This window comes from Thermobia domestica, chromosome 10 (genome assembly GCF_964235325.1).
Source record: "Thermobia domestica chromosome 10, izTheDome1.hap1.1, whole genome shotgun sequence".
Classification (NCBI taxonomy): Eukaryota; Metazoa; Arthropoda; class Insecta; order Zygentoma; family Lepismatidae; genus Thermobia; species Thermobia domestica.
In genome coordinates this window covers 237,534,945-237,551,435 of record NC_137463.1, presented here as the reverse complement: position 1 = coordinate 237,551,435, position 16,491 = coordinate 237,534,945, and the positions used below count along the sequence as shown (strand labels likewise).

General features: G+C 35.5%; 1 protein-coding gene across 1 annotated transcript; it reads right to left on the bottom strand.

The window, feature by feature from the left end:
* Nucleotides 1–14,995: 14,995 nt before the first annotated feature.
* On the bottom strand, nucleotides 14,996–16,141 carry LOC145661851 (uncharacterized). Its single transcript, XM_081727192.1, has one exon. The coding sequence runs from the start codon at nucleotides 16,139–16,141 to the stop codon at nucleotides 14,996–14,998; it is 1,146 nt and encodes a 381-aa protein (XP_081583318.1).
* Nucleotides 16,142–16,491: the final 350 nt, after the last annotated feature.

Genomic DNA, 16,491 nt, shown 5'->3' with positions numbered 1-16,491 from the left:
TCTACAATCCTAAAACACGATTGTCTAGTTTGTTCAGCATTGTTTATTAAACGAATACTTAAGAGCCTGACCCTAAATGATGTCTGTCCGACCAAATCTTCAAGCCTGATTACGGCCATGGGTGTCAATATGTTTCCCATACTAAAAGAATAAGCCTTCAATTTAATTATGATTTAATTGTTTTTTTTAAATGAAATGAAATCTTTGAGTTTAACGTCCCAGGATTATGTCTGTTAGGCTAAGGGAGATAATGATTAAAGTAAGTGAATGATGAATGAAGAATTGTTGGAATGAAATTGTGGGAGGAAACGGGAGTACCCCGAGAAAACCCACGAGCACGATGTTGTCCACTACAAAACTACTTTGCCGGGAATCGAACCACAGCCCCACGCACCAGAGGTAAGCGCTCTACCACTGAGCCATAGTGCTCCATCTAATTTGTTTAGATAATAAACTAAGTAGTAACAAAGACTATCCACTGGTTATTTACTAAGTAGTATTTTGTGCTCGCAAATATGATGTACGCAAATGTTACCACCTGGTCTCAAAGGGTTAAACATGCATTTCGCGGTCTGCAAGCCGATTTCCAATAGTGATTCTGGACAAACATTCATCTACCAAGAGATAGAAACACGCAATGAACCCAGGAACATTGTCGAACATGATCGTTTTGGTGTACATGTGTTCTTGTGTGTGCGATTAAAAAAAGAAAGAAAGAAAAGAAAAGAAAATGAGTTCGTGGCTTCTATTGCTACTAGTGTCGCATTTAAAATAACATATAGTAAATAACTATTAGTCTTGTAATCTTTTCTTTAACTGTAAAAATTTGAACTGCCCAGTAAGTTTGTCTAGGGTAATTAACAAGCACAGAGTAGTACATACCACATGTTTAAGGAAACTTGGATAAATAAAGCATTTCCAGTCCATACAGGATATTTTGGTGCTTAAGAATGGTGCTCTGATTTGAGAAGAATTTCCTTTAACTGCCATGAAATAAAAGACCAACTTTTCAGACCGGAGAAGAAGTCGCCTACTTAAGCCTTCATGAAACTATAACTTCAAATCGATTTTCTTTAACGCAGCTAAGCTGTGCTTCAATCATGAGAGAGCAGAACATGTGTTTTCTTACATCATACTCCCTCACATCTAAAAGACAATTTCAATAATCAGAAAGCTGTCTGGCCTAAAGTCCTAAACATGGAATGGTCTATAAACAGACTCTCCATCAAAAAGGCTAATTCTGTTACTTATAGGATTGAGTTGGTTGAATATATGAAAATTCCTCTCACCAGAGAAGTAAAACGCCTTCAGCAGAATCTTCGTTTGAGGTTAGGTTCGCATCGAGAACTAGTCCAGTATTCTATAAGTTCACACTCAGTTGAATACAGTCAGACTGTGGTTTAAAAACAGTCTTTGAACCTCGTAAACAAGCATCCTTCTTGCTCACAATTCAAATAAGGCTCTCACTCTAAAATCCCTACGACTTGCTCCGTTACTCTGGAAACCAGGTATTGCTAGAAATCTTAAATATACGTGGAAATGTCAATATTCATAAAAAGACACTGTCACCCGTGAAAATGTTAGATGTTCCCCACTAAGAAATAACATAAGAGTAATCTATTTCTCTATCCGGGGATTGATTTATTTTGCCTTAACTAGAAACAAGTCGAACTGACTCAAAATAGTTCTGAATTCCACTCATATTCTCAGAAATAACTTATTTCAACAGATATGCTGCCTGCTTCAAAGTTTGTTATAGAGAATACTGCTCCAACTCGAGTTGTATATCTGATATATCCCAGATAATCCATTATTCTCGAAGAGAAACCTTTAAGTCAGGGTTGCCACTCTTGAGACAATCGATGATGCCAAACACGGGCCTGAATTACCATATATTTTTCTAAATTATGCCAGATTCTTTACTAATCTTTCCACACTAGTTTTAAAGACCAACCACCACTTATTTTCATTAAGAGGAGCTAACTGTATTCATGTACTTGTATTAAAGAAATACATATATATATATATATATATATATATATATATATATATATATATATATATATATATATATATATATATTCATATTCAATTTTTGTTTAAAGGTATTTGAATGACTTAAATTTATATTTGTACGTTTTTAGTTCATATCCGTATCAAATACCAATTTTATGATCCAAAAACGCTCATTGCAATTTGTTCCATCCTTCAGACGAACCAGGAACTGAAACATAAAGAGTGACATTTTCTTTTTAAAGATACTTTGTCCAGCTGAGTATTGTGAAGGTTTATGTCAGTAGAAGGAATTGCATTCCATTATACAAGCGCAATTTCACAACTTTATGTACACATTACTAAATATCGAACACCCTTGTTCATATGATTAGCGTACGCGTCATTGGTGCGGGAGACCTAGGTTCGATTTCCGATGGGAACTCCTGTGGTTCTGAACCCACGTTAATTTGTAAGTTCACGTCTCATATAGCCTTGATGCTGAAAGGGACACTAAACTCTAATCTAACACTAAATACAAATATTTAAAGAAAAATGATGACGCACCAAGATGACGTGAATTTGGCTATCAAATCCATTTTGTGTTTTCAGTTATTTTCTAGTAGTATTTTTTCTAGGGATCCTTTCAAAAGACAGTGATGCAAATTTCGTAACTGCGAATTCCTGTTAGAAGCCATGAAATTATCCGATTAGATGCAAAATTTCCCGTCCACTAAAATAGATACCGTAAATTTACAATATCTAACAATAAATAATTTTGAAAGATATCGCTTTCAAGGGAAAAAATGAAGTGAAATCTTTGAGTTTTACGTCCCACGGTTATGCCGGTTAGACTAAAGGAGAGGGGTGATGATGAGAAATTAGTGAAATCGTGGAATGAAGAAAGTGGGGGGAACGGAAGAACCCCGAGGAAACCCACGCACACGGTGTTTGTCCACCACAAAGTTCACTTGGTGCGAGCTGGGATCGAACCACGGTCCCCAAGCACCAGAGGTGAACGATCTACACTGAGCCCCCGCGGCTTCGCTTTAGAGGGGCCATGACGTATAGTTGAACTCATTCTTGTAGCATGAAAGGCATTATTTATAATTATGCATGATAGGATCACAAACAAAATTTAAAAATATTATGTGCACTTTCTTTTAACAAACATTAAATTGTCTTTTATGATGTGGAAGGGAATGTTATGTTCGAAAAAAAAAGTCCTTAACACGATTCTTGTTGCTACACACTGCATGTTCCTAGCCACAGAAAAGATGCAGCGATAGGTAGGCTATTTTTCAATTGCTTTACATTAGCTTGATGTTTCAAGTCTTTTGTGTGTTTCTGAAGTTCACTTTTACCACAAAAGAGCTCAATATTAACATGTATTACATAGCTTTGGTTCGATTCTCAACACGGACTGCAATTACCCGTTAAATTGTGCATCCGAAAGGCACTCTTTGTTAAACCTCGCTTATCACCGCTCATCTTAATAATATATATAACTTCACCGCGAAGCAAATGTTGCATTTCTCTCTTTCATCCTAACACAAAACAAAACTAGCCACAGCTGTGACACGAAGGAGCTATTTCAAAAAGAAACAAGCTGTGCTTCATAGAGATGTGTACCAAATGATAGAAGTATAAAGTATTGTTTTCTTTCCTGTTTATTGATATCAGTTGGTGTTCTTAATGAGTTTTCTCATTAGTTTAGAAAGAGTATATATGGAATTTGAACATATGTTGTACGTATTCTCCTGAGAAATTGATGAGACCAGAAAAATTATAAGGACAGATGGAATAGGTTTAAGCGCATCTACGTGACTTTATCAAATATTTATTCTCCATAATGGTACCACGCGGAAAACTTGGTATAGGCCTACTTTTATCTTTACCTCCCTCTGTTAGCTGTTTCGTATCATATATATCGAATGGTTTTGATATTTCTTCTGATCATTAAAACAACAATGGTACCTGTGTGCGTGCAGAAATGCAAAAGCACAAGGTAACTTCCTATTTGTTTTGAAAACAACAAACCCATTTCACGTGTGCGAGAGAAATTGAGCACAGCGAGATCGGGTATTTACTCACGGTCAGTTCGCAGCAGGAGTCCATGGTAAAAGATTTGGCTATCTCGAAAACACTCGCAAAACCTTACAAATACAAAAGACTGCGCTTCAAAGAAAGTTTAGACACAGATGTTTCAATTTTCTTTTAGCATCTTTCTTCAGCAAAAGAGTCGGTTCATTGTATTCGAAAAAGGCCAGGGAGAAAGGGTGAATTTATATTTTATGTGGGGGGTAACGTTGTAAGTAGTATAAACAATACATACCACTTCCGACTCCGACTCATCCCACCTCAAGTTGTAAAGTAGAAAGGGACAGAAGTATTCAACATGACTGCGCACTTGAGTTTCAGTTCACAATACTAAAACCAGTGAGCAAGTAAACAGTCTTTTGTAGGATCGTGTTTTACTTCTTGAATTTATTTTTGATCATTTCTGTGAATTCAACAACAGAACGCAGTAGAAATACGGACTAGTTTTTACTCCAACCATTACTTTCGCTCCAACCCAGGGATGCCACATTTATGATTTCGTACTAGATTTAATGATTTTACTATTGAACTAGTGATCTAGTACGTACTTGGGTAAATAGGCACATTCTAGTGATTTTTTTGCATTTTTTTTCTGATGCAGACAAATGAGAAGGAAATGGTTCTTAAAATAAAAGGAAGAAGTATATTGCAGTTCAAAACAAATGTAGAAACCTTAAATTATTTTTTCTTTTCCCTCTGACTGAATGAAACCCCTGCTGTGTAACGACCTTAGGTAAACAACGGCTATCTTTGGTCCGCTACCTCCTTTGGTTAGCCGACATGAGATGGGTTACTTTTTTTTGGGGGGGGGAAGAAAGTGAATAAATAATTATCCAGTACATTTACGTTTTGTCAGGCACACAAGCGCAGTCTGTACTTGTTTCCTAACGAATTTTAGCAACATAACATAAATGAAACATATGTACCAGAAAATAAAGGAAGTACAAACGGAAATTTTCATCTGTGACACATTTGATGAGAAATATAGTTAGATGTCACGTGCAAGCACCCTAAACATGTCCTATCCTGTAATTCTATTCGTATGTTTATGTAGGTGAGACTGAGAAATCAAGAAACAATAATAACTGGTTTTCTTCCAGGGGAAAAATCTAAATGTGAAGGGGTGTTACACTGGGACTTTAATTGCGTCCTTTGTACAAGATTAACAAGTAATAGCAATTTTTTAATTTATCTTAGTTCTTGGGGAGAGGAAGATGGAAGCGAACCTTCGTAAGGATCTCTGCAAGGAAACATGAATACTACCCGCCACTGTTTGTTACATTACACAAAATAGTTTTATATATATATATATTGAGTTTTAGTCAGGGTTTTCATTCTGCAGGAGAGGGGGGGATAGTAATACCTGACGAACATTTTCTATTCTCAGAGTGTTGCAATGATAGCATTTCCTCCATTATAACTTGGCCAAGCTATTGCATTATATGTAAGGATTAAGTTAGCCTAAAAAGCTTAAATTTCTATGGCTGTTTTACTCTGTACCCATGTTTCTCATTTTCGGTCTACGGGACTCTGTGCCCGGAAATTTTCGATGGCTTCCAAGTCGGAAAATATGTGTATCAAAGGCATATATATTATATCTATGGTTATATGAGGCATGAATCTACAGTTTAAAGTGGGATACCGGTAACAACTTCATGAGCTTCCACCGTAAATCGAACCAGAGTCTCCCGCGATCAAGGCGTATGTGTTAACCATACATCCACGAGGAAATTCACATAAGCACACACACATATATATATTGTTGAGTTGATTTTGACTTTACCGTCTCTTTCAGCAGCGAGGATATATGAAATGTAGACCTACTGATTAACGTGGAATCCGAACTACATGAGCTCGCGCCGGGAATTGAACCCGAGTCTTCCGCGGCAAAGGCGAGTACACTAGCCGCGGAGTTCACACACACACACATAATCAGAGTCCTCACACACCAAGGGTGAGAGCTGTGCCACTGAGTCACAGCGGCCACGGGGCTAGGTCGAGTCCACTTTACGTTCATAGTTTCTTAGTACATAAATGTTACAATTATGAAATAGATTTTCCTTAATGAGCTGCATAAAAACAAAAGCTTTCGAAATGCATTAAACAATTAGCTGGATTTGAGTGTGAACTTAAAGTTATATCAGAGTGTAAATACGGATACGCACCAAAGCTCGAAAACTTAATACACTATTTCGCCTATATAGTCAGCATGTATCAAGCAATCGTTCAGCTTGCATTTGAGAGGATGGAAATCGAAGGCCCCTGAACAACTATGTTACTAATGTGCGGAATGTATTTATCTTACAGTGAACTGCTTTGATGCCAAGTGGCCTAACTCCAAAATTGAAATTTTCCAGGAGTGAAAGTTGAAGTTCAATATCTCATGAACAATCCATATTTCTTTTATGTTGGGAACCAAAACCATAACTACTGTATGTAGTTCATTGTTTTATAACTTAGTGTTTACAAAAATCCTTTTAAAAAATACCTATTCATAGAAGTGAATGGTACTTATCTGTACTAGTTCTTGGCATCCAAGCAGTCCATTTATTGTAATACTAGCTTAATATACCCATTCTTCGCATGGGGGCTGTATTTGGAAGTCAACACCTGTGGAAGTATCACCATTCATTTCATTGACCGCGAAAACATGGATTTGACACTAGTATCAATCAATATGGGCTATTTATACATGTCTCGGTATTCCTCACCCGCTGACACCCTGCCCGCATACAGTAGTAGCTGAATTTGCAAGTCATCGCTGATGGAAGTGTCACCATTGATCTCAGCGACCGTGAAAACTATGGATTTGACACTAATGTCGATCAATTTGGATTACTTTTACTACATGTCTCGCTAAACGTCCCCCCTGAGACCCCCTGGTTCCAATTTTGACAAAAACGCTTCGCCTTAGACTGGGACCTGGACCAAGGTATCCGTGACCAAAATTTGGTAACTCTCGGTCAACTTGTCTAGTCCCCAGGTCGGTCCCAGTAAACGTCCCCCCCCGAGACCCCCCTGGTTCGAAATTTAAAAAAAAAACGCTTCGTCTTGATCTTGGGCCTGGACTAAGGTACCCGTGACCAAATTTTGGGAACTCTCGGTCCACTTGTCTGGTCCCCAGGTCGCACACAGACAGACAGACAAACACACAAACAAACTCTTTATTTTATTTATATTAGATAAGATATACTATGTAAAATAGTCTCGTATCATAATATGTGATGTTCAACAAATGTTACATTATATATTCTCCGTAGCTCGTGATATGCTGCAACATATTAAAGCCTCAGAATAGTTGGGAAAGCGAATAATCCAGAAGTTACGTAACCCTATTGCGTTCATGGGAACGAAAACACAATAATTATAACTATGCTAAATTACTATAGACTACCAACTGCTCATTCAGAGAATTTATGAAGTTCACTTTATCGCAATAGTTTTATACAAACTAGATTTAGACTACGGATAATAGTTTTATACAAACTGGATAATCAATTATTATTATTATTATCATTATATTTGCAGTACAACCAAATACAACGACATTAACTATTAGTTCTAATTAACTGAATTGACCTGAAAATTAAATCTTGATCTTTAAAGATTAACTATTAATTTTATGCGTTCTGTACCTTTCTGAAGGAATAAAAGCTGGAATTGGTTTCAAGGCTGTTTCTGAGTGAATACTTTCTTCAAAATAATATTAAAAATTATAGAAAGATTTTCGAGACATTCGAGTCGAGTCGAGATTTTTAAGAGCCGTCTCGACTCGACTCGTGTCTCGACTCGAAAATTCGAGTCGAGAAATACGTTTGTCTCGACTCGTCTCGAATTTTACAAAGTGTGTCTCGACTCGAATCTCGACTCGAATTCGAGTCGAGTCGAGATTCGAGACATGTCTCGACTCGAGCGCATCCCTAATAAGATTACCTATTATTAATTAGTATATTAAAAATACACAAACACACGTTCACACACACACACATTATTAATATATTGTATGTACAAATATGTAGATAGATAAACACAACTAAATACGTATGCACAGAAAAATATCATGGCGATACAAGTAGTTGATGGAGAAATGATCCCAATAAATTCCTTCAAATTGGAAGCATTTTATATGTTAATGGAATAAAGAAAAATCACTCGTAGTTATCAGTCTTTGAAAAAGATGAAATTAGTTGGGTTAAATTCTGACCCCTTAAGTCCCTATTCTACAAGTTCGAAAATGTCTTTATTACCCTTGTTTACGTTCATTTTTAATATTTCCGCGCAAACAGCAGCTTGCGTGTGTCTCTACACTTCCTTCATTCTCATACCTTCATTCTGACCATCGTGATTAATCCGATTGGATAGAAAAGCGTGATTAACTAAGCAAACTCATCACCATCACAACGCCGAACATGTATTTCAGACTTTGACCGTTTCCGATTTTGAGACCGTTCCTGCGTAAACTATAAGTCATTACTCGGCACCTTGCATATCATATTGTTATTAACAAATAAAATAATAAGTAAAAACTTCTGAATCTTATTGAAACGTATGAATTGCGAGAGGAGCGAGCAAGAAAATTTTTTAACAAATTTATTTCTTTCCAAACTGACAACAAATTAATTTAGTAGGGCGCCAATACTCATATCGGACGCCGCGTTGTTTGCTCTTTTCTAACATTTTTCTTTCTTGTTGCTCGTTCAGCGCCCGGGGCAACCGCCCCGCTCGCACCCCTCGAGCTACGGCTCTTCTGGCATCTGCCTCTACTAGACTGCTAAGCAATTTTGCTTTAATATTCTTAAAAATAATCCAAAGCACTAAGTAGGGTAAAGCATACAGTCATTGGCCATCAAATAGTGATTGGCCACATTGCGATTAAAAGTACAATAATAAGGACGTGCTTCGAAATTTCTCGTAATTATGTTGCTGAAGCGGACGGCGATTGTCTTTTCTTTGTTTGTAAATCGTCATTCTTCCGCAAGATTGCACCTTTGTAATGCTAGAGTTTCGGAAGTGAAGACATGTGCGGATCAGTCTGAAATTCTAGGTAAGTCTTATGAAATTCTTAAGGATTCTTCTAACAATAAATCAATCGCTTTCAGGATTTAAAGTTGTTTTTCTTGTGGTGATTGATGATAATGGATTTCTTAAGCTTTGAGGCACTATATAACAGAATTTCTGATATCTATTTTTTTATTTTCTTCATTTTCGAGGGGTGGCTAATAACTATAACCTGATTACTCTTCATTTACAGTCATTGGCCACGTATGCCAATTACTATGTATTTGAACAGTTAATAAATGTGGCAATTTAAAATTATTCTGAGCCTTTATTATGCACTTTATGAAACATATCTTTTTCTCACGTTAATCTGAATGTATTTACCAGTTGTTGGCATGGTGGCCAATAACTAAATATATCGGATGGCCAATCACTATGTACAGTTCTGATTTCTCGATTTTCTGTTTCTGTCTTTGCAGTCGTAATCGCAAGAATGCCAAAAGTTGCTAAAATACCTTACGATAAGGATATTATAGAGAAGGCCCTCAGTGAGTTACATGAAACAAAAGCATCTCAGAGATCCATAGCAAAGAAATATGGAATTCCAAGAGCCACGTTACAATATGAGATAAAGAACTCCGATTGCAACAACAGGTTTAGTCTTTCCCCTATTTTATCTAAAGAGGAATAAGAGACTATTGTTCGGTAAGCCCAATTGATATCTGCATTAATATTTATGTTTCTACTTAGGTCTACTAATCTATGTATTCACTTACAATAACGGAAAATACAGAAAACTGCATTAATATTTCGATATATTATTATTAGCATTCACTCTTTCATAGTATTCTTCTCAAGCAACTAATTGGAATCATTAGCTACTTTTTAATTAATATCTTTTTTATATTCCAGGGTTTATATTTAATAAAAGTTGAATTAGCATGCTTTAATATCAATCTAATTCAAACTGCATGGAATCAAACATTAGTCGACCACTAAGAGATGGCAATAATAGTATTGGTGACATTCATAGCATTATTAAACGCGATTTCTTATGTTGTTGTTGTAGTGTAGAAATTTATATCGGAAACCTAAAATTTAAGGATAGGGCCTATATTTCTAAACTTTATTTCTAGTTTATTAGAGCAACTAATTTATTTTCTTTTTACAATATTGCAGGCTTTTCTAAAGAGACATCCGGAACTGAGTCAGCGCAGTGCAGAAGATGTAACGTACACCAGTGCTTGTATAAGTGAAAAAGACATTCGCAGTTGGTTACAGGAAATATACAGTTATTTACAGGAATGAGGACTGCAAGACATCCTAACACAGCCATGGAGAGTGTTCAACGGAGATGAAACTAATTTTCATGTCTGCCCTTCGAGTGGTAAAGTTCTTGCATTCAAAGGTGATAAAAACGTCTAAGACGTAAAAACGTCCTCTTCCAAAGAAAATCTGACAGTGATGTTCTGCTTCGCTGTCGCCGATGATTGCCGATGTAAGTTGTGTCCGCCGATGATTGTTTATCCATATAAAAGAATTCCAAGTGTAATAATAAACTCTGTTCCTGAAGGTTGGGGTTGGATGAAATCTGAAGTGTTTTATGAATATATAGCAAATATATTTTATCCTTATATTGTAAAAGAAGGAATTCAGCTCCCTGTCATCCTCTTCGTTGATGGCCACAAAACTCACTTAACGTATCAGTTAAGCCAGCTTTGCAGAGAACTAGGAATAGAACTTATTGCCCTTTACCCAAATTCAACATGTATTTTGCAACTAGCTGATGTAGCTGCTTTTAAACCAATAAAATCTGGTTGGAAGAAAGCTGTTAGCTATTGGTACAAGAAAAATCCTAATTGTGTACTCACAAAGGTAACATTTGCCAAAGTATTACAGAATGTAATACAAACTTATTTAAGACCTGCAATAATCATTAACGGTTCTAGAGCATGTGGGTTGATACCTTGGGATCCTAATGTGTTGATTATTCTAAATGTCTAACAACTTCAGGAACAAAAGTAAGCACAAAGTTAACAGAAAACACTCCCGTTCTTTCATTTGAGAAATTTTGCAGTATTGTAGGTAACAATAAAATTCAAAAATTTGAAGAAAACGATACAAATGGCCTTCAACAGAAAGATGTAAATGAAGACAACAAGTTTGTCATCTTGTACAGACACGAACATTAATAAATGGAGGCCGAAGGCATTATTTCTTATAGCTCTAACCTCCATTTATTAATGTTCGTGACTGTACAATATATGGAAATTTTACAATCAAAACCATTTGAGTGTAACTAATATTGCTGATGTGGAAAGGAGCCCGAATGCAACACAATAAATACAGACGAATATTGAGAACGATGGTTATGTGCAAGATGAAAGTGTTCACGAACAGAGTGAAAACATTGGAATAATCGATCCTTTACCAAGCATTAGCAGTGCAGTTTCACCTAAGAAACAGAAAGCCCTCTTTTGGAAACCCAGCATTCCCAAATAATTGAATACTTAGCCTGGCCCGAAACCCCTAAAAGAAAAGGAAAGAAGAACATAGAAAGAATGCCTTATGCAATAACGTCAGAAAGATACAGGATGTTATGTGAAAAGAAGCTAACAGAAAAGGCTAAATTAAATAAGGACAAATAACGCAAAAAGAGAGAACGAGAGGAAACTAGAAAATCCAAAGCAACGATGAAGTCACTAGTCCCAAAAAAGAGAACAAAAAGAAAATTAGATCTCAGTAACACTTTCGAAAGTGGTAAGAAATGTTTTGTTTGTAAAGGTAGCGATTCTAAGCATCTGTTAATCTGTAGCGAATGTGATAATGCGACTCATGAATCATGTATCCCCAGAAATCATCAACCAAACATTCCACTCTCATCAGATGATGATATTTATGTATGCCACAAGTGTTTCCACATTGATGATGAAACTGATGTACCTAGCAACTTCAAGACTGGTGACAGTGATACAGAGTCATTGGCTGAAATATTGGAACTAATTGCAACAGCTAATTGAAAGAGTGTTACAAAAAGTATGATATGAAAGAAGGACTAACTGTAAGAACTGTTTATTGTTTTTATATTATTTAGGCCTAATTTATATAATATTCAAATATTTTTCAAGAAAAGTTACTTTTGTATTTTTCATAATTTCTACATTGTAAACTTTTAAAACTGTAAAAGAAACATAATACATAGAAATTAATATTTTGTTAACTAGAAATTTAGATTTTTTTAAAAAATAGCCACAAAATGCATTGTTTCCTTTTCACAATCCTAAACTACTTTTGTCAATATAATAAGTGACCTTGGTGTTTAATTTCTAGCCTGTAGAACAAAATTGTACTCATATTAAGCTCAAAAATTTTTGATTGCGTTTAGTGGCCAATCACTAGTACAAACCCCGGCCAATCACTAAAAAATGTGGCCAATTACTGTACATTTTCGCATATTTTTACACAAAGAGATTCTGTAAAAATGCTGTATAACTTAGAGCAAAAAGAATAACCGAAATCGAAAGCTAATATCCCTATAAGTCCACTTAAAAAAGATTAGTTTTAAATTGCAAGAAATAAGGGCACCACTAAACACCAAAGTCAAAATTTTCCTTAAGTGGCCAATAACTGTGCATTTCACCCTATACTGTATATCATACTTCTCTCTTGACAAGTATTTAAGTCATGGATGGCAATAACATAAATATTTTGTTCTTTAAGTTTGAAATTGCTTGCCTTTGTTTAAATTTCCGATAAAAAAAGATAATCACAAGATTGAGGTATATTAAGATACCAGGGGAAAGGATATATTTTCAGAGTTTAAAGATTTTCATTTTTAACTGTTAGTCTTTAACTGTTTTTGACCTTTGAAACAAAACGTATTATATTCTGAATGAACCATACATGCAATTTCGTTAATGCTTTTCTACTGCATAAAGCGCCACCTGGTGGAAGGAACAAGGAAAGACCAATTTTCGTTTATTTTTCAGTAAGAAGTGATTTTTCCCCTTCCTTACAGACAACTGAATTGAGTGAACCGACAATACGTAGTAATGTGTAACTTGCCTCAACAAATACAATATTGTCGGCGTGATATGGGCAACGAGTCATCGCGATGTGAGCTCTGTTGGTTCGTTAGGGGTTTAGCGTCCCATCAGCACCGAGACTATATCAGAAGTGGACCTACACTGAGCATGACATTAGAACCAGATGAGCTCATCCGGGAATTGAACACGGGTCTGCTGTACGCGAAGTGTATAACTATGAGAGAGTTCAAAGTGTGAGCTAACTGTATAGGCACCCACGAGCGAGTTATGGTTTAATTTTTTAAAGGAGGAGAGAGCCAGTCAACGAGAGAATGCAAAATTTCACCCTCTAGCACGCCCCTCATGATACAGTTCCTTCTTAGCCAATGTCCCAACCAGTTTCTCTTCCTCTTCTTAATAATATCTAAAATTGTTCTTTTGTTCCCTACGATTTCTAATACTCTCTCATTCGTTTACCGTTCGACCCAGCTATTTCTCTCCATTTTCCTCCACACCGACATTTCGAAAACTTCCAGTCGTTTTTAATAATTTCTTTGCGTAATGACCATGTTTCTGACCCTTACAATACAATATTGCACATGAAACATTTTATGAGTCTTTTTCTCAAATCTTTATTAAAGGTCTTACAAATAGACTTTTGTTCCTCCTAAAGGTTTATTTCGCTTCTCCTATTCTTGCTTTTATTTCACGTTTACATTTTCACGCTCTTCGGGTTTCCAGTTACAGTCTGAATACATGGAAAGGATTTCACCTTTAAGTGAAAGCAACGTTAAGCTTAAAGAGCATGATCTATTTACTTCTTTTATTTTAAATTTATAAATGTTTAATTAATATTCACAAATGGATTTGTAATTTCTATTGTAGTGCGATGTTTCATCTAGACCTCGTGATATTTGTCAAAATATCATACTGTTGTTTCGTGGGAAAAATCGGTCTAAACCGCTGGAAGTGGGGAGCAGCCTTCTTCGCAATATACTTTAAGATATAACTTTTGTTTGACAAACGGAATTGGATTTGAAGATATTTTGCGTACACAGACGAATGAGCGTTTTCGTACGTCATATTTTCCGTCACGTATCACTATCAGTTTTCACTCTTATTCAACTTCAGTAGCAGTATCTTACCCATTGCTATTACTTAGTTTGCCGCACAATCAGTACAGGAAATTTCTGTGTGGAACTGTTTAGCCTGCTAATTCGTTTCATATGTTCTCTCGATTTCGTATTGCTTCCATCAAAATTTTATTACAACAATTTATAAATCATCATAAAAGAAAAACCTCTAACACACAATTATTAAATTGTTGTTTCGTGCCCTCCAATTCGTCCGTTCCAAATGAATTTGCGCGAATGGAATGTCAAAAGTGATGAAAATATATGATTTTAAGAAAGGCTTTATTTATAGATTCAGTCACTCTTTCTATCTTTCTTGTTCTTTCTTCAGAAGAAAACTTACAGCGGAAAAAATGTGGCAACAGCGTGCTCCATTTACTCTGTACTGTAATCTAAGAGTGAGACGCTTTATAGCATAGGTCTTTCTGGTTTTTGCGCTTAGATATAATAACGCAAAGTCAAGTAGATAGGGCATAATTTAGTCTTTGACTACACCGTATATTTGTATTTTCCTTTCCAAACCAACCACTGCCACTGAAATGTATATTGAAGTACTTCGGTTCTGTCTTTTATGTCCTTATGTTATGAATATGTCACATGATATATGCATGACAATTCCTTATTCATTTTAAGGAAACATTTTTCTATTTTAAACACTAAGCAAACACTACACTTTAAATTACTCGTTTTTAATAATATTGAAATATTTTCTCTGGAATCAAAACTATTATACGTTGACCGATTTCATTACTTAGATATTATGCAACTTGTTTTCAATGATTTCTTTAATAAATTCATTAGCTTTTCCATAACAAAAACAACGAAAGAACCAATGGTTCCAATTAATAGCATAATAAATGCTCCCAGGATATCATTCAGACGCAAGGGACGAATCAGTTCTTCTGCCTTATGTTGAAAATCTGTAATGAAGATCTCACATAATTCTCTAGCCCAGTGTTCAACTAGTCCTAACTCTATTACCTGTACAACATATGAGTTAAAGAGTTCAACAAGAGGTGAATTTACATTAAACATGAATGCGTAATAACTAGAGGCTGCAATTTCTTTCATTACATGTAGGGTTTCCAAGTTATTTACTTCTACGAATTCTGCACCAGATGTAAATTCACCAAGTGTATTTTCTACTGGAATTGCTAATTCACCTTTAGTTATTAAGTTGTTTACCTGTTTTGGTTCCTGTGTCATTATTTGTCTTTTTAGAATTTGTTTAATAGCATGATTAGTCGACAATGTAAGTGTATTCTCCCATCCGTCAAGATCACTACCCCAATTTAGGCCAGAATCCAAAAGCTGTTGTAGTGTATCTATTGGAGTGTTATATCTAGGTATAGTAAGATGTGATACAAGGTTCGAGTTGTATGCCGTTATTAGGAGAACAGATGTTATGAACATCCAAGTTACTAAATGCCTTAATCCTCCATGAGCCTCACTTGGAATAGGAAATCCAATAGTTATTGACACAGAATAAAGAACACAATAGATGTAACTCCGATACGGATCTTTGATAGGTAACTTTAGTATCAAATTAATTATAAATGAAAATGTGTACAATGTAATAGAATTGAAGATAACGAATCCAATAAGCACTAGCCATACGACAGATGAAAAGGGACGAACTATTGACCATAAGAAATACTTATTTTTAAAAACAGGAGTCAGGAAAGTTGATTCACATGTACCATGGACCCATGAAAATTGAAAAAGCTCATAGCGTTGTACTGTAATGTACAATGATGGTATTCCAACATGATACTTATAGCCTCTCAGTCTACCAAAGACACTTTCTATAGTTGCATTATCTGTGTGGTCACCCCATACTTCAACGACATCAACTTTCCATGTAAAATTATACTTCCTAGAGAAATGATACATTATTCTATATTCTATTCCATCATAAGAATCCTCATTCACTATTGTCCATGGCGGATAAGGATAGAAAGATAAGCTTATTGATATACCACTTAGATTTAAATTATGTTTTGCTTTCAAGTTCGTAGACTTAAGTGTCGATATGTCTACTTCTTCTAATTTGAGAGGTTTCAAGTCATCGGTCAAAATTTGATACAATAAATAAACTTCTGAGTAATTACGAGTAGCTTGCTTGTAAGGTAATAATAAAATGTAAGTGAAAGGAAAGAAACGCGTGGCCTTACATCTAAGATAATTCGTCAGTGATATTTCGTTTTCATTTATTAAAAATAGAAATTTTCTTTGTTTTCTCT